At 41.0% G+C, this 18105-nt stretch overlaps 2 protein-coding genes across 2 annotated transcripts; one reads left to right on the top strand and one right to left on the bottom strand.

Annotated features, from left to right (window-relative positions):
• Positions 1 to 5946: 5946 nt before the first annotated feature.
• On the bottom strand, positions 5947 to 9786 carry LOC121624758 (neoverrucotoxin subunit alpha-like). The gene is made up of 4 exons (XM_041962626.1): positions 9730 to 9786; positions 9341 to 9440; positions 7728 to 9188; positions 5947 to 7623 (listed from the first exon to the last, which is right to left on the bottom strand). The coding sequence occupies exons 2-4, from the start codon at positions 9429 to 9431 to the stop codon at positions 7073 to 7075; spliced, it is 2103 nt and encodes a 700-aa protein (XP_041818560.1). The 5' UTR covers positions 9432 to 9440; positions 9730 to 9786; the 3' UTR covers positions 5947 to 7072.
• Positions 9787 to 14866: 5080 nt separating this feature from the next.
• LOC121624856 (neoverrucotoxin subunit alpha-like) lies at positions 14867 to 18105 on the top strand. The gene is made up of 4 exons (XM_041962796.1): positions 14867 to 14930; positions 15222 to 15321; positions 15501 to 16961; positions 17066 to 18105. The coding sequence occupies exons 2-4, from the start codon at positions 15231 to 15233 to the stop codon at positions 17614 to 17616; spliced, it is 2103 nt and encodes a 700-aa protein (XP_041818730.1). The 5' UTR covers positions 14867 to 14930; positions 15222 to 15230; the 3' UTR covers positions 17617 to 18105.

Genomic DNA, 18105 nt, shown 5'->3' with positions numbered 1-18105 from the left:
GGCCTGAAAAAGGTCTTTGTGTCCATGAGTTCTTACTTATTCTTTTATACTGCGGAACATTGTGCTGCTAATACTTTTTACATAAGTAACATTGGGATTGTAGGAATTGCTTTTAATGGATACGTTTCCCTCGTAGTATCGTTTCTCAGTAAAGGATCTGAGTACTTACTTACTACGATTAATGAATGGCTGGCACAAAAGCCAGCCAATTTATTTGCAGCATTAAAATGGACTTTTGCTACCTTTGGGGAGATCTGTGGTAAATGAGCAAAATGCTGAAATATATACCCTGCTGCTGAGGGTGATGATTATGTGGGTAACATCGGCCAACTACAACTGCAAAAACATGAAGAGAAAGAACAACTTAAACCTCTGCTGTTGATATAGACGGTAATATGCATAAAGGTACGCAACATATTGAGCAGCTTGTTTCTCACATGACCTACATCACATTAGAAAAACAGGCATGCTGCCAGTAATGTCGAAAGCGTTGTGCTGTTCACTATCCTTCATAATGACAGTTATATTACATTATATTATCTATTATGTTGCTTTTTTATTGTTAGGGTGTTATGGTTTGACAGTAAAAGATTAGATATCTATCTATCTTATTTCATTCGATTTTATCCGCTTTTTATTTCCCTGATATGTGTTCTATTGTTGTTTTCTTTTAATCTGTTTTCTAACTGTACTGTTTGTTTTAAACTGGAAAGCACTTTGGTCACCTTGAGTGTTGTAAAGTGCTATATTAATACATTTTGATTGATTGATTGACTGATGAACAATGATGACTTCATACAGTGCATAAATGAATAAAATAAGTACATAGAAAATACTGATGTGTTAAATCTTATTAGCAGTTCCCTTTATGTTCACCAAGGCTATTCAATGCTGTAAACTACTTGTTTCAATAATATAAATATAATTTTAATACTTTTTAAATATACATACAGAGATGCTCATCTGCAAAATTGCTGCTATTACTGTCACATCATATGTGCGAAACCTGTTTGTGGTTTTAACATTTAATGAGAAAGTGTCAAAGCCCTGGAACCTAACCAAGTGTTTGGAGTGCACAAATGCTGTCGTCAAGGGACGGTCTCTCTGATCACACTCCCCTCGAGGTGTGTCTTCACATATGTTGGAACAATGCTGCTGCATTGTCAAACCATAACCACTACACTTTGAAAGCCATGGGAAGCTAACACTGTGCACTTACCTAAGTGGATTTTGAGGGTACAGTTCTCAGGTCAGAAAGTTTAATTAGTTTTCATTACATAAACTGAATATGACAGCAAAAACAAATACTTCATAGAGCCGCATCAGTGAAAGTCGTGCCTGCCATTCACTTTCACAATCACCCTCTCAGCTGTCTCACTTGTCAGTTGCCTAAGCATATTGTCTAAGGGATGTGTACATACTGAGTAATACTCATTTAAACTGTGCTGAATGTATCTGCCTTTTTGTGTTTTCATTTTTTATTAAGTGTTAACAATTGCATGATAAAGACGGATATTGAAGCTACAATCTGGCACAGCTTCAAATACTTTGATTGTGTATATATTTGTGCATATTGTGTATATTGTGTGTGTATATATATATATATATAATATACCATATTTTCCGCACTATAAGGCGCACCGGATTTTAAGGCGCACCTTCAATGAATGGCCTATTTTAAAACTTTTTTCATATATAGGGCGCACCACATTATAAGGCGCAAAGACAGAAACTACTGTACTGTGGTGTCTGGGGTTGCGTTATGCATCCACTAGATCAGGGGTCGGCAACCCCCGGCTCCGGAGCCGCATACGGCTCTTTCAACCCTCTGACGCGGCTCATGAAAATAATTAATGAGCATTTATTTAAAATGTATTTTATTTTAGTTTGTCCGTTTTGAAACACGCAGATGACAGTTTATCCTGCGTAAAGATGCAGGTGACGGCGCACAGCGCTGATGTACAGACGCTGTGTGCTGAGGTTCACTAGCAGAAATCACATTAACCACGTTTGATTAATATTTTAATCGCCTATTATTTGGCACATATCCATATATTTTCATTGTTCAGTGAAATAGTCATTTTATTATTCAGGTGACTGCACGCGCCAGTAAAAGGATGACGGCACGCAGAGAGCGGAATACCGCTGTTACTTCGGCCACGCCCCCTGCCTACGATGGCCATAATTAACCAATATTGATCCATATAAAATGCGCATCGGATTATAAGGCGCACTGTGGGTTTTTGAGAATATTAAAGGCTTTTAGGTGCGCCTTATAGTGCGGAAAATACGGTATATATATATATATATATATATATATATATATATATACAAAGATAGATTCCAGAGAGAAAAAAATCTTGACACACGAATTTGTGATGTAAACCAAGGTGAAGAAACTAAAGATTTCTATTGAAGCCCAAATTTTTTTATGGGGAGAAAGTACAAGTGTGAAGTCTTGACATAGCATGAAGTCATTCATAGAAGGGACACACCAGATTGGTCAGATAATGTGCCTGAAAATGCTTCTGAAAATAGGAAATGCAGCTGTGAAATGGTGGTACACAATCAGTAATCAGGAATGATTAAAGAATGAATCAAACAAATCAATAAACCATTACAACTCTTAAAGGATTCAAGTGAAATTGTGCAATGTTTGACTGTGAAGATTAGTGATTTTCCACTTGGCATACACTGAAAATGTAAATCTTATGAAATCAGACCACAGTGTTAGCTTCCAAGTTTACTACAAATTTACTGGGACATGTGATTAAAAAGACGGTTCAACCAGAAACAGGTGTTGCAGCTATGACATAACAGTGCAGAGATTTTGCACGTAAGCATCTATGTACTGAACATGCAGAACTTGACTTGACATACTCAGGTCATGAAGTTTATTAACAGCTTGATTAGTTTTCATTACGTAAACCCAATATGAAGCAATAGCATGATATGAAGCACATTTCTGAAATATTTTAAATAGAATAGAATGACAGTACCTTGTATGTTTGCACAAACCCAAGGAGTGTGAGAAAAATATTTATGGAGTGGCCAGAAGGGGGCAGGCATTTTTGAGGGGTGGTAACATATGACAGATGTATAGATACTGAATTTAATAGTTTGATGAAATAGTATGTACACACTACATACGGGCACAGGCTGACATTTACAAACTCATACAGACAAACTTAATCTCATTTGAAGTTTCATGTGAAACACTTCATACAGTACAGTACTTATTAGGAGATAGAAGTATGGTAACACTAATGTAGGTGGGGTATTATCACAGGAAAGACATTAAAGGAAGCAAACAGTTTGACTGTGTCAGAGTGGCACCGTTGCAGGCAGCATTTGTACAAGAAGAAACTATTCAGAGAAAAACTTACCCATGAGGATCTATGGACCAAAAATTAGTGACATGAACATTTTCTCACTTACTCCCTCTGTTTTGAGGATTGCTTAAGTTTTGGTAACTAAAATTATGGTGAAGGTTGGCGAAAATTGATGGTCATGGTTAAAAGAAACAGCAAAACAGGATGCATGCCAACCTATCCACCTTAAGAGCTTTTGCAATGCTAAATAAATCATCATGTTTCTTGTTTCAACAATTGTCCCTTTTGCTGAAAAAGACGAGCGCTCTGCCTGAAAGACTACCATCCAGCATCCACCTTGACTCATTCATTAACACCCACTGACCCACTAACACCATGTGACCTTAATGACTTACATCATAGCTGGGTGGGTCAGTGATCCTGCAAGAGGACAAATGCCTGGGACTCCCCACCAGTCAGTGAGAACTGAAGAAGCCTCTTGGATGAGAGGTAAGAGGATGTCCAGTTGCCTTTGGGAAGCACCATGACTTGAATGAATGAATGAGAATCTTCAGATATACCATCCAGCAGCACCTCCCTCCCTTACTCACTGGACCCACCACAATTTGCATACAGGCCAAACAGGTCAACAAATCATTCTATTGCACTAGCCACACTGCCCTCTCCCACCTGGACAAGGGGAACACATGTGTGAAAATGATGTTCTTTGACGTTAGTTCAGCATTTAATAGCATCGTGCCCTTCAAGTTTGTCATCAAGCTCAGAGAATTTAGACTCAGGACAGCCTTGTGACCGGATCCTGAACCTCATGATGGGCGGATCCCAGGCTGTGTGAATAGAAACCACCTTGCCCTCCACCTTGACTCTGAATGCTGGCGCCCCTTGGGACTGCATTCTTCATCGACAAGCTGGGGAAGTTTAACATGGCCTCCAAGATACTCTCCAACTTCTACAGGTGCACCATTGAGAAAATGCTGACAGGCTTCATCACTGCTGGGCAACTGCACTGTTTACCGTAAGTTTCTACAGAGGGTGGTGAAAACTGCTCAGCACATTACCAGAAGACCTTGTCATGCATGGAGGACATCTATACCCAGCGGTGTAGGAGGAAGGACAACAGGATCACTAGACACCCCACCCCACTTGCCACAGGGCCAAACCCCCTCTTCCCTGCTGGACTTGGATCCAAAACGTCTCTCTGTCTCAGGACTGATGTACCTTCCTGCACTGCATCGGATGGTGTCCATATCTGCCCGGTTAACAGGGCCGTGGCTGTAATAATGTTAATCTACAATGACAATTAGAACATGGATGAACAGAATAGAATGAGTTCATTGTACATTTGCAAACGCACAGTGGGTGTACAAATATATTTATGTGATTTTATTTCACTTCATTTGATTATTTTGTGACAAAGTATTACACTTTACTTCATATGTTATTCTGTATTGTAATACATTCCTATATCTTCACTGCTGCACTATATTGTGTTTATTTTCCAATTAGTCTTTGTTGCACTTATGTAATTTTCCTTTGCTCATATTTTTTAGACAAGAGCAGTGTTGGAGGGAGCCTGAGACCTATGATTTTTATTGACAATGACTGCTTCAGTGTAGTTGTTGTGCATATGACAATACAGAACTTTAATTATGTCATAGCACAGTCATTATTTTGTCATTGCCTCCCAAAATAATCCTTACGATAATTTCTGTACAAAACAAAGCTCTGCACAAATAATTTTATCATATTCCCTGATAGGATACAATGTCAGAGATCATCAAACAACTCACTGTGCCCTCTTCTGGCTTTAAATGATGAGGTACTCCGTGTGCAAACAGATGCACAACAGCCATTACTCCATTGCTATTACTATTACCTCCCAGTTAACCTCTCTTTGCACAACACCTGAGGAAGTTTATCAGGCCTCTCTGGGTTATGGATAATGTGGTATGAACACAACTTTGACTGTGCAGGAAGCGGCTGAAGGTGTTGAAATAACATGAACAAAAAAAAACATTGAGTGCATTGATGAGGAACCTTCAGCCTGCGTTTGATCCATTCATACATCGAAAAAACAAATGCTTTTTTCAGCAATAAAGAAAATAACATAAAATAGGAGGCCGGAATAATTCACGGAGATGAAGGGAAAACCTGACGTGGAAACTCCGTGATAGCAAGCATCTGTGTAATTTGCAAGGAGCATCATCATGTCTGCCATCTGACATCAGATGCCTCGCTAAAGAGAAGCAGTTCCAGCTATCGCAGAAGTTATTGTGGTATGTGTGCTAAATAATTTAGTATGGCCAGGGGCTCCGCCAGAAGGGGCCAATGGGGGCCAAGGCCACCATGATACCATTGCGAGCCTCCCAAAGTGAGTCGGGATAGTTCGAATGTTGAATGAGGTAAAATTATTTAGCAACGAATGAAAATAGCCACATGTTAAAATGCATGTGGTGAATCAACAAATATTACCATCCTCTGTGTTATTATGATACTCTGAAGGACAGTTATACTATTTCCTTGCAGGATTTTCTGTCATCAGTGTTGTGCATTTAAACATGCTTGTGAATCTAAAGTGAATGAAGTAGTGCACAGCCGTAAACTCAGGTCTCCACTTTATTGAAAGTTATGCTTCAGAAGAGAGTGAACATGTTCAACAGGTGTTTCACTGTCAAAGACATCTGACATTGATTCAGCTCCACGAACATCAGCAGTGTGCTTAATGTCGAACAAACGCTGTCAACAGTGACTCTCTCCTCAGAACAGCAATTATTCACTGAGTCCTTAATAAATCACTTACTTAAACCCTACATCAGGGTTAAGGCACAGACTTGAGAAAAACAAATAAGATCATTCTTGTATTCTGGAAAGATAACTTTTTAAAATACCACACAAAGAAGAAAAGAAACAAACGCACTTTAGCCACCTTATGCTTCAAAATAATCAACACCATGAATTCAACAAAACCCGTAGTGATTATGTCTTGATATAAGCTCTGTATCTTTAAGTGTCAAGAATTAGAACAGAAAGTTACAATTAAAAAATAGCTCATGTACCAACCAATGAAAGTTTAAAGTGATTGTGAAGCTGTGAAGCACAAACCAGTTGAAAAGAAGGCTGTGCATGGAATCACCATGAATTAATGCAAAAGCTGTTTATTGCTTCAGCTCTTTAAACATCAGCAATGTGCTTCACATCGAAGAAAATGTTTACAGTGACCCTCTCCTCAAAACAGTAATTAATTACGGTCATTAAAAAGGTATGGATTGAACCTTAGGTCAGCTCAGATTGAACAGGAGTAAATTACTCCTCTGACACTCTTGAAAGGAAAGTCTTTTAAAGATAATGCACAAGAAAAAAGAAAGAAAATGCAAAAATGAAACAATATGCACTTTTGCCCCATGTCCCAAAATAATCAACATGACAACTTCATCGTTTTTACATGAGCTATGAGTTTCTACTTCAACACACTGGTGTTGACAAAGCAATTGTGCATCAATCTAAGATTTTTATCTTTAAGTATCAGGAGTTCGAATAGAAAGTTCCTATTTAGAAAAATATCTGTGATGTACCGAGCAATGAAAACTGATTATGAAGCTGTGAAGTACAAAGCTCAACTATCCTGCTCCATCTGGGCTTCAATGCACTGTTTTATTTGTAAAGGATGCATGTTGAACTTTAAAGATAAAGACATGTCCCTGTCAACAGACCAAGAATCCAACAGGTCTTTGTCATTGCTCTTATTCGACTGCACACAGGTACACATAATTGTTACTGCGTGAAGCCCAGATACCTGGGTAAACAGGCTCAGTGAATGTTTTGCGAAAGGTGTAGAGGTGGCTCAGTGTGTTAGAGGACACTCTGTAGTAGGACACAGTGCCAGCAGGCCAATCCAGATACACCCCCATGCGCCTGACACCAGTAGAGGGCAAAGGACACTCCCACCCCTTATTATCATACCATGCCTTCAGTTTGGATTCATCTGTTCTTTTGCCAAAAACCCATGATATGTCATTACACCCTAGCTCGGTCATAGGACCGGTTCCTTTTCTTCTAACTCCCTTGTACCCAGCGATTCCGTAAACAGAATCATTGGAGGTATTACTCCACTCCATCTCCCAGTAATGGCGCCCAGTTAACCCCTCTTTGCACAACACCTGAGGCTGTTTATCAAACCTCTCTGGGTGATCGGGATAGTTCTGCCGTGATCCAAATGCTGCCATCTTGTTGCCCTTAGACAGAGTGAGCTGGTAGTTTGCAGTGTTTGGGTCCAGGTTGAGGTCAGTGGCATCTGATGGAGAGACCAACACAAAATGTCATATTAATCATTGTGATGGTCAAACAGGTATTTTACAAAATGTATTTTTGACTCAAAAAAGCATGGAAAATGCTTACACCAGATCAGATCGCTGCTGTCTTTGATGCTCTCTACAGAGGGGGGGTCAGGCTTTGTAAAATCATCAGTGGCCAGAATGCCATCCTTGTAATGATAGATGGTTGCTCCTGTGTACTTGTTATTATCAAAGGCTGCTACAAGGAAGCGGAATCTGCGGTTGTTCTTCAGTGCCTCGGCAAGATCGTGGACACATTCTGCTTTTTCTCTCATTTTGGTTATGACCTCATGTGAGTAGTACCACTGGTTTTCTTTGCCACTTCCTGTTTCAGTTGAATCCAAGAACTTGGCCATGGCATCAAGGCCGGGGTCGGCGTTCTCCAGAGAGGTGAAAACAAAGCACAGAGCATGTTCTACACCTGGAGCAAGAACCTCCCTGTCCAGCTCTGACTGACTGTGGACGATTTTTACTCCCTGCATGGTATCTACACAGGATCTGACGATGTTGATTTCTCTCTGTTTCTGATCCAGCCACTCGTTCAGTTTGTCATGACTGAATGGTGACTTGTCTCTGTCATCAAGGGCTTGTTCTACTGAGCTCTCCTTTTCTTTGCCATCACGGATGAGGGGAAATTTCTTTGCCATGGTCTGCTGGAAGTTATACTCATAGTAATCGCACAATTTTTGGAATCTGATCAAATCTGCTTGAAACTGTGGAAAATTTTCCACCACTTTCTCGACCAGAGAATCACTGCATCTCATTCCAATTTCCCTCAAATCTTGCAGAGCAGCCCCAGCCTTCCTCACTAGTCCAACACTGATTTCTTTGGTCAGCTCAGAAGCTTCAGGGGCAAAACATTTTAATGGCATCAGCCAGACCTTCAGTGGAACACTGTTCTCTCCCTTTTCTCCCAGTAGCTGTGGGAGGTCTACATAGGTCTTCACTGCATCTTTAAATGTTGCAGGATTGCTGTCAAGAATGAAGTCTCCATAGAATTTGCAGGAGAATTTGTCAGTCAGGGCTTTTTCTTCATCAGTCAGCTTGATATCAACTTTCCCCTGAATACTGAATGAGGGGATCTTCTTTATCACAGCTTCCATGCTGCCCTGGACATCCTGAACGCTGCTGGCTTCTAACTTCTCACTGTCAAATACAAAGAAGGCATTTGCCCCGTAAAGGATGCCTGAGACTAAATGTGTTGCGAAACCCTTCTTAATGACATCCTTCTGTTGGGTGTTCATTTGAAGGTCAACCACTGACAACTCTTTGAAGTTGGTGGTAGCATTGTACTGGCACGTCACCCTGCTCTGATTTTGGAATTTTTTCTGATCGCTCAGATACTTGGCAGATCCTGCAACCTCGATCAGTCCACTCAGGAAACTGGCCTCCAGAGAAGCACCAACATCCAGCAGAGAAGACCTGGATTCAATGGTGTCAGAAGCAATAATTTCAAAAGCACTGTAGGGCTTAGTGACTTCACTGATCTTCTGTTGTAGAGTGTCATCATCCCACAATCTCAAACCTATAGAAATTGGAAGCCATAAGTGCTGGTTAACATTTTTATTTGTTGTCTTATGCTGTTGTTATGCTGGAGTGAGATACAGACGTGAAACTTGATATATAACAATGTAGGCAGGTGTATTTACAAATACATTTCTTATAAGAAAGACTTACCTGGGATCAGTTCATCTCTCCGGGCATCATAGAGCATTCCCAGGGTGAAAGGTCGACCCAGGGCAGCAACTGTCATGTTACTGTTGGCCATTTCTCCAACCTGATGAGAAATGACAATTCAGTGACCACAGTCTTCAGTCCTGCATTTACAAGGTTTTAAGCAGTAGGTGTTGACAGTCAGTAATACTGGGAGTCAATTCTCCTCCTTCACACAAACAAAGAAAGACAAGGATAGGAGACGGACAGACTGACAGTTTGCTGTGCTGACAAATGAAATATTTCCCTGCAGACACTAGTCTGACGTTGATACTTTTACACAGCCTCTCGTGCAGTAAAAGTCTGAACATTCATCTGTTTTGTCACCCTCTGCCCGCCCACTTTGTCCTCACCTGGTGAAGCTGTGGAGATCAGCGGAGTTGTGTGTGAGTCTTCTTGACTTGCAGCTGGAGTGGCTGTGGTCTGATGGTGTGGACTGCTCCAGGACTACTTATATCCTGTCAGATCCTCTCTCTTCTGCTGACTCCTCCCATGACACGCCTCCAGACATGACAACTACCATTTCTTCATGTCACAGGCCTCAACTTGCCAACTTGATTCAATAGCTGAAGTGAAATGAAATGACAGAAAACATGTGATCTTTGGCCATTTACAGGTATGAATGTTAAGAATGTCAGTTCATTTGTTTATGCACATGTTCTTCAGTTCCCGCCAACTACAGCTGTGTCCAATGCACACATATGACATAACAGAAACATGATTTTGCAGAAACGCATCTATGCATTTAACACCTAGAAGACACACCTACTGGGACTTCTGAACATTTGACTCTGTTCCAGGGATTTGACAGTTTTTAATTAAATAACCACAAACAGGTTTTGCAACTATGATATAACAGTACAGAAGAGAATGTCTTTCTGCAAAATCATGTTTCTTATATGTCAAAAAAACAGTGCATTGGACACAGCTGTAGTTGGTGCAATATTTTTTATGCACATGGTGACATTTTTAAAGGAAGCTTAGTACTGGCAGCGGTCTCGTTAATGGTGGTAGAAAGGACGATGAAGTGTGTGTGTGTGTCATATCAGCGGGCACTGAAGAAAATGTGCAATTTTAATTTTATTTTTTATTTTATTTTAATTAAAAACTGTCAAATCCCTGGAACAGAGTCAAATGTTCAGAAGGTCTTTCTCATCATATTTCCCAGTAGGTGTGTCTTCTGTGTTAAATGCATAGATGCCTTTCTGCAAAATCTGTAGATTTGTTCAATGCACTGTTTTCATGACATAACAGTAGGGCTGGGCGATAAATCGATTTTATCGATTAATTCGAATTTGTACTTAATGTTGATTTGTTTTAATGAAAATCGATTTTCTCATCAACATCCGCCACCAACGCCTGGCTGCTGGGCTCCCGTAGTTCAGAGTGCGCGCCCCCCTCCCCCCGTGCTTGATACACAAACAACATGGCGGCGAGCGGTGCAGATCTCACTCTGAAGAAAGGAAACGTAACTTTAGTTATTTGGAATTGGTTCGGGTTTGTGGTGTTAGACACTGAACAAACAGCACCTCGCTGCAAAGTGTCATGACCCGTGCCATGCACGCCGGTTTTTTGTTTAGTTTTCTCTTGTTGATCTTGCCCCATTCAGTTAGTAAGTGTTTGTCCATGTGCTGTCTTTGTTCACATCCAGGTCAGGTTTCATGTTAGTGTATTCCTAGTGTTGTCTCTGCAATGCCTTGTTTGTTGTGTATTCCTAATGTCGTCTAAGTCATGCCACGTTTTATGTAAGAGAGCTTTTGTATTGTCTTAGTCTCTACCCTTGCCCCGTCGTGTTTGTGTTTTTGTTAAGTTTCCCATTGTGTGTTGTCTTTGTCTGAGTATTCTCACATCCTGTTTTATTTTGAAGGTTCATGTTATGTGTCTTTGGTTACTTTACTTCCTGTGTTTTCCGTCTCTGTGATTGTCTGATTGTTTCCACCTGTGTGTCATTAGCGACCCCTCCTTGTGTATTTAAGTCTGTGTCTTCCCCCCTGTCCTTGTTGGGTCGTTGTCTGCGCTAGCTTGTTGTCTTGTTACCTTGCCGTCTGCCACAGCCATAGCCACAGCAACAGCCATAGCCACAGCCATAGCCACAGCCACAGCCATAGCCATAGCCACAGCCACAGCCATAGCCACCGCCATAGCCACAGCCATAGCCATAGCCATAGCCACAGCCACAGCCTTAGCCACAGTCATAGCCATAGCCATAGCCCCCATAGTGAGTATTTGTCGTTGTGATTTCTTTGTCATGTCCATGTCGCGTTTCATGTTCATGTTCGTGTCTCTGTTCATGTCTGTGTTATCCCTTGGTTTGTCTGTGTTCATGTCCATGCCGTGTTCTCTGTGACTTTTCCTTTTATTGTAATTTCTATCGCCTAGTTTTGTCATTTTGGTTACCGCTAGTTATAGCCGATTTTCAGTTCTTTGTTAGATTGTTCTTGGGTTTTGTTTTATTTCTTAGTAGTGTTATTTTCCTCCAAGTTTTCAGGAGTGAATTTTGTTTCTGTTGTTTTGTTGGTTAAGTTCAAGGTCTTTCATAGTCGTTTGTTTCTTCCATCTACGGGAGCGTTTTTTGTTCTGTATTTTAGTCATTGACAATTTGTTCATAGTCTTGTCTTATAGTCCTGCCACAGTTTATGCAAGTGAAGTTTCTGGTCTTGTCTTTAGTCCTGCCACGTTTTGTGTAGTGAGTTTCTTGTGTTGTCTTAGTCTTTTCCCCTGCTCCGTAGTTTGCGTGTTTATTCATTGTTTCCCTGTGTTGCCTTCGTTGTGTGTATAGCCCTTGTCCCTTGTGTGTGTGTTTCTTCACAGCTCCTTAGTTGTGTTCCTCTTTGTGTTTAATAAATTTAATTATCTGAGTCAAGCGCCCCCTTGTGTGTCTGCATTTGGGTTCTACCGCATAGTTCTCCCTTAGTCCCCAACTCCCTGACACAAAGTTTGTTGCCACAAAAGGTAGCAGTCCTACCAATTTACTGTAGCACCTCAAACAGAAGCATGCTGCCAAGTGGGAGAGGTGTTGCTCCCTACGAAAGGAACAAGACTACGGCAGCCCAAGCACCGTCACCAAAAAACAACCTACCGTCTTGGAAACATTGACAATCTGTACCCCGTATGATAAGAAAGGAGCCTGGTGGAAAGCTGTCACGGATGCAGTTGGGAAGTTCCTGGCTAAAAATGTTAAAAAACAGCAAAGAAGCACCTCATGCACTACTATTTGATGCTGTTGATAATGCTGTGAATGCAGATGTTTAATTTTGTTGACAGGCACTTTTTTACTATGCAAAATATGTTAAGGTAACCGGATACTGAATAGCAAGTTGTTAAACTTTTGTACGTGTTTTTGTGTTAAAAAAGGTCACACATTTTATTTCATGCTATGTTTATGTCACTGCCAGTAAGAAAAGCTGACTGAAAATTAACATTTTCACAGTTGTTTACAATGGAAGGCTACTATTTAATGCAGAAAGAAGAAATTTTATGTTTAATTTTATTTGATGCAGCTGTTTAATTTAGTTAACATGATTCAGGGAATTAAAATAGTGACCAAATACTTTTTGTTAACCACACAAACACCTCTTTATTATGCAAAACATGTTCAGGTAACAGAGAGTTTTGTTTGCACTTTATTTTATCAACCTCACAAAAGCGTCTTATAATTTTATGTTTTATTTTTTCAAGTTAGTTTTAGAGTGCATTGTGTCATTTTGAAACTAGATAAAGCTTACTGAAAATTTACATTGTCACTGTTTACGATGGTAGGCAGGGCTTGCCATCTCTTTTTTTGTGGCTTGTTTATGCAACTTAATCCCCAGAAGGGAAAAATTAAACAAAACAAATTTGAAACTTGTTTTGAACAATTTCTTTGTCATCTGCAAATTGATTTTAGGTAGGGGGTGAAAAAAAAACGATTTAAATCGTGAATCTGGATTTTTTGTGAAAAAATCTTGAGATTTTTTTTTTAGGCCATATCGCGCAGCCCTACATAACAGAAACATGATTTTGCAGAAAGGCATCTATGCATTTAACACCTGGAAGACACACCTACTGGGAAATATGATGAGAATGGCATCTATGCATATGACACCTAGAAGACACACCTACTGGGAAATATGATGAGAAAGACCTTCTAAACATTTGACTCGGTTCCAGGGATTTGACAGTTTTTAATTAAATAATTTAACCACAATCAGGTTTTGCAACTATGATATAACAGTACAGAAGAGAATGTCTTTCTGCAAAATCATGTTTCTGTTATGTCAAAAAAACAGTGCATTGGACATAGCTGTAGTTGGTGCAATATTTTTTATGCACATGGTGACATGTCTAAAGGAAGCTTAGTACTGGCAGCGGTCTCGTTAATGGTGGTAGAAAGGACGATGAAGTGTGTGTGTGTGTCATATCAGCGGGCACTGAAGAAAATGTGCAATTTTAATTTTATTTTTAATTTAATTTTATTTACTTTATTAATCCCACGATTTGGGGAAATTACTCTGTGCATTTCACCCATCACTGCTTGCAGAAACACACACACATGCAACATGCAGTGAAACACACACAGGAGCAGTGGGCAGCAATCAAGCGCCCGGGGAGCATATTGGGGGGGTTAAGTTCCTTGCTCAAGGCCACATCAGCCGGCTAATGGAGGGGGAGGGGATACTCCACCGCACCCAAATTTTCTCTGCCCGTCCGGTGGGGGAATCGAACCGGACTGCAAATGAATATTTGTTTATTTTTTGTTGGGGGCAGCCGTGGCCTAGAGGTCGGAGAGATTGGAGAGAGATTGCAGCCCACTGCTCCTGTGTGTGGTTCAGTTCCAGCTGATATAACACACACACACACACACACACACACACACACTTCATCGTCCTTTCTACCACAGCAGCTAGACCGCTGCCAGTACTTAAAGCTTCCTTTAGACATGTCACCATGTGCATAAAAAATATTGCACCAACTACAGCTGCGTCCAATGCACTGTTTTTTTGACATATAAGAAACATGATTTTGCAGAAAGACATTCTCTTCTGTGCTGTTATATCATAGTTGCAAAACCTGTTTGTGGTTTTATCATTTAATGAAAAACTGTCAAATCCCTGGAACAGAGTCAAATGTTTAGAAGGTCTTTCTCATCATATTTCCCAGTAGGTGTGTCTTCTAGGTGTTAAATGCATAGATGCCTTTCTGCAAAATCATGTTTCTGTTATGTCATATGTGTGCATTGGACACAGCTATAGTTGGCGGGAACTGAAGAACATGTGCATAAACAAATGAACTGACATTCTTAACATTCATACCTGTAAATGGCCAAAGATCACATGTTTTCTGTCATTTCATTTCACTTCAGCCATTGAAACAAGTTGGCAAGTTGAGGCCTGTGACATGAAGAAATGGTAGTTGTCATGTCTGGAGGCGTGTCATGGGAGGAGTCAGCAGAAGAGAGAGGATCTGACAGGATATAAGTAGTCCTGGAGCAGTCCACACCATCAGACCACAGCCGCTCCAGCTGCAAGTCAAGAAGACTCACACACAACTCCGCTGATCTCCACAGCTTCACCAGGTGAGGACAAAGTGGGCGGGCAGAGGGTAACAAAACAGATGAATGTTCAGACTTTTACTGCACGAGAGGCTGTGTAAAAGTATCAACGTCAGACTAGTGTCTGCAGGGAAATATTTCATTTGTCAGCACAGCAAACTGTCAGTCTGTCCGTCTCTTATCCTTGTCTTTCTTTCTTTGTGTGAAGGAGGAGAATTGACTCCCAGTATTACTGACCGTCAACACCTACTGCTTAAAACCTTGTAAATGCAGGACTGAAGACTGTGTGGTCACTGAATTGTCATTTCTCATCAGGTTGGAGAAATGGCCAACAGTAACATGACAGTTGCTGCCCTGGGTCGACCTTTCACCCTGGGAATGCTCTATGATGCCCGGAAAGATGAACTGATCCCAGGTAAGTCTTTCTTATAAGAAATGTTGTTGTAATTACACCCGCCTGTCACAGCTCTCCTGTAAAGCATTTGCACAATGTTATATATCAAGTTTCACGTCTGTATCTCACTCCAGCATAACAACAGCATAAGACAACAAATAAAAATGTTAACCAGCACTTATGGCTTCCAATTTCTATAGGTTTGAGATTGTGGGACGATGACACTCTACAACAGAAGATCAGTGAAGTCACTAAGCCCTACAGTGCTTTTGAAATTATTGCTTCTGACACCATTGAATCCAGGTCTTCTCTGCTGGATGTTGGTGCTTCTCTGGAGGCCAGTTTCCTGAGTGGACTGATCGAGGTTGCAGGATCTGCCAAGTATCTGAGCGATCAGAAAAAATTCCAAAATCAGAGCAGGGTGACGTGCCAGTACAATGCTACCACCAACTTCAAAGAGTTGTCAGTGGTTGACCTTCAAATGAACACCCAACAGAAGGATGTCATTAAGAAGGGTTTCGCAACACATTTAGTCTCAGGCATCCTTTACGGGGCAAATGCCTTCTTTGTATTTGACAGTGAGAAGTTAGAAGCCAGCAGCGTTCAGGATGTCCAGGGCAGCATGGAAGCTGTGATAAAGAAGATCCCCTCATTCAGTATTCAGGGGAAAGTTGATATCCAGCTGACTGATGAAGAAAAAGCCCTGACTGACAAATTCTCCTGCAAATACTATGGAGACTTCATTCTTGACAGCAATCCTGCAACATTTAAAGATGCAGTGAAGACCTATGTAGACCTCCCACAGCTACTGGGAGAAAAGGGAGAGAACAGTGTTCCACTGAAGGTCTGGCTGATGCCATTAAAATGTTTTGCCCCTGAAGCTTCTGAGCTGACCAAAGAAATCAGTGTTGGACTAGTGAGGAAGGCTGAGGCTGCTCTGCAAGATTTGAGGGAAATTGGAATGAGATGCAGTGATTCTCTGGTCGAGAAAGTGGTGGAAAATTTTCCACAGTTTCAAGCAGATTTGAACAGATTCCAAAAATTGTGCGATTACTATGAGTATAACCTCCAGCAGACCATGGCAAAGAAATTTCCCCTCATCCGTGATGGCAAAGAAAAGGAGAGCTCAGTAGAACAAGCCCTTGATGACAGAGACAAGTCACCATTCAGTCATGGCAAACTGAGCAAGTGGCTGGATCAGAAAGAGAGAGAAATCAACATCGTCAGATCCTGTGTAGATACCATGCAGGGAGTAACAATCGTCAAGAGTCAGTCGGAGCTGGACAGGGAGGTTCTTGCTCCAGGTGTAGAACATGCTCTGTGCTTTGTTTTCACCTCTCTGGAGAACGCCGACCCCGGCCTTGATGCCATGGCCAAGTTCTTGGATTCAACTGAAACAGGAAGTGGCAAAGAAAACCAGTGGTACTACTCACATGAAGTCATAACCAAAATGAGAGAAAAAGCAGAATGTGTCCACGATCTTGCCGAGGCACTGAAGAACAACCGCAGATTCCGCTTCCTTGTAGCAGCCTTTGATAATAACAAGTACACAGGAGCAACCATCTATCATTACAAGGATGGCATTCTGGCCACTGATGATTTTACAAAGCCTGACCCCCCCTCTGTAGAGAGCATCAAAGACAGCAGCGATCTGATCTGGTGTAAGCATTTTCCATGCTTTTTTGAGTCAAAAATACATTTTGTAAAATACCTGTTTGACCATCACAATGATTAATATGACATTTTGTGTTGGTCTCTCCATCAGATGCCACTGACCTCAACCTGGACCCAAACACTGCAAACTACCAGCTCACTCTGTCTAAGGGCAACAAGATGGCAGCATTTGGATCACGGCAGAACTATCCTCATCACCCAGAGAGGTTTGATAAACAGCCTCAGGTGTTGTGCAAAGAGGGGTTAACTGGGCGCCATTACTGGGAGATAGAGTGGAGTAATACCTCCAATGATTCTGTTTACGGAATCGCTGGGTACAAGGGAGTTGAAAGACAAGGAACTGGTCCAATGACCGAGCTAGGGTGTAATGACATATCATGGGTTTTTGGCAAAAGATCAGATGAATCCAAACTGAAGGCATGGTATGATAATAAGGGGTGGGAGTGTCCTTTGCCCTCTACTGGTGTCAGGCGAGTGGGGGTGTATCTGGATTGGCCTGCTGGCACTGTGTCCTACTACAGAGTGTCCTCTAACACACTGAGCCACCTCTACACCTTTCGCAAAACATTCACTGAGCCTGTTTACCCAGGTATCTGGGCTTCACGCAGTAACAATTATGTGTACCTGTGTCCAGTCGAATAAGAGCAATGACAAAGACCTGTTGGATTCTTGGTCTGTTGACAGGGACATGTCTTTATCTTTAAAGTTCAACATGCATCCTTTACAAATAAAACAGTGCATTGAAGCCCAGATGGAGCAGGATAGTTGAGCTTTGTACTTCACAGCTTCATAATCAGTTTTCATTGCTCGGTACATCACAGATATTTTTCTAAATAGGAACTTTCTATTCGAACTCCTGGTACTTAAAGATAAAAATCTTAGATTGATGCACAATTGCTTTGTCAACACCAGTGTGTTGAAGTAGAAACTCATAGCTCATGTAAAAACGATGAAGTTGTCATGTTGATTATTTTGGGACATGGGGCGAAAGTGCATATTGTTTCATTTTTGCATTTTCTTTCTTTTTTCTTGTGCATTATCTTTAAAAGACTTTCCTTTCAAGAGTGTCAGAGGAATAATTTACTCCTGTTCAATCTGAGCTGACCTAAGGTTCAATCCATACCTTTTTAA

The sequence above is a fragment of the Chelmon rostratus genome, chromosome 21, assembly GCF_017976325.1.
Source record: "Chelmon rostratus isolate fCheRos1 chromosome 21, fCheRos1.pri, whole genome shotgun sequence".
Lineage (NCBI taxonomy): Eukaryota > Metazoa > Chordata > Actinopteri > Chaetodontiformes > Chaetodontidae > Chelmon > Chelmon rostratus.
This window is presented reverse-complemented; position numbering and strand designations above follow the sequence as displayed.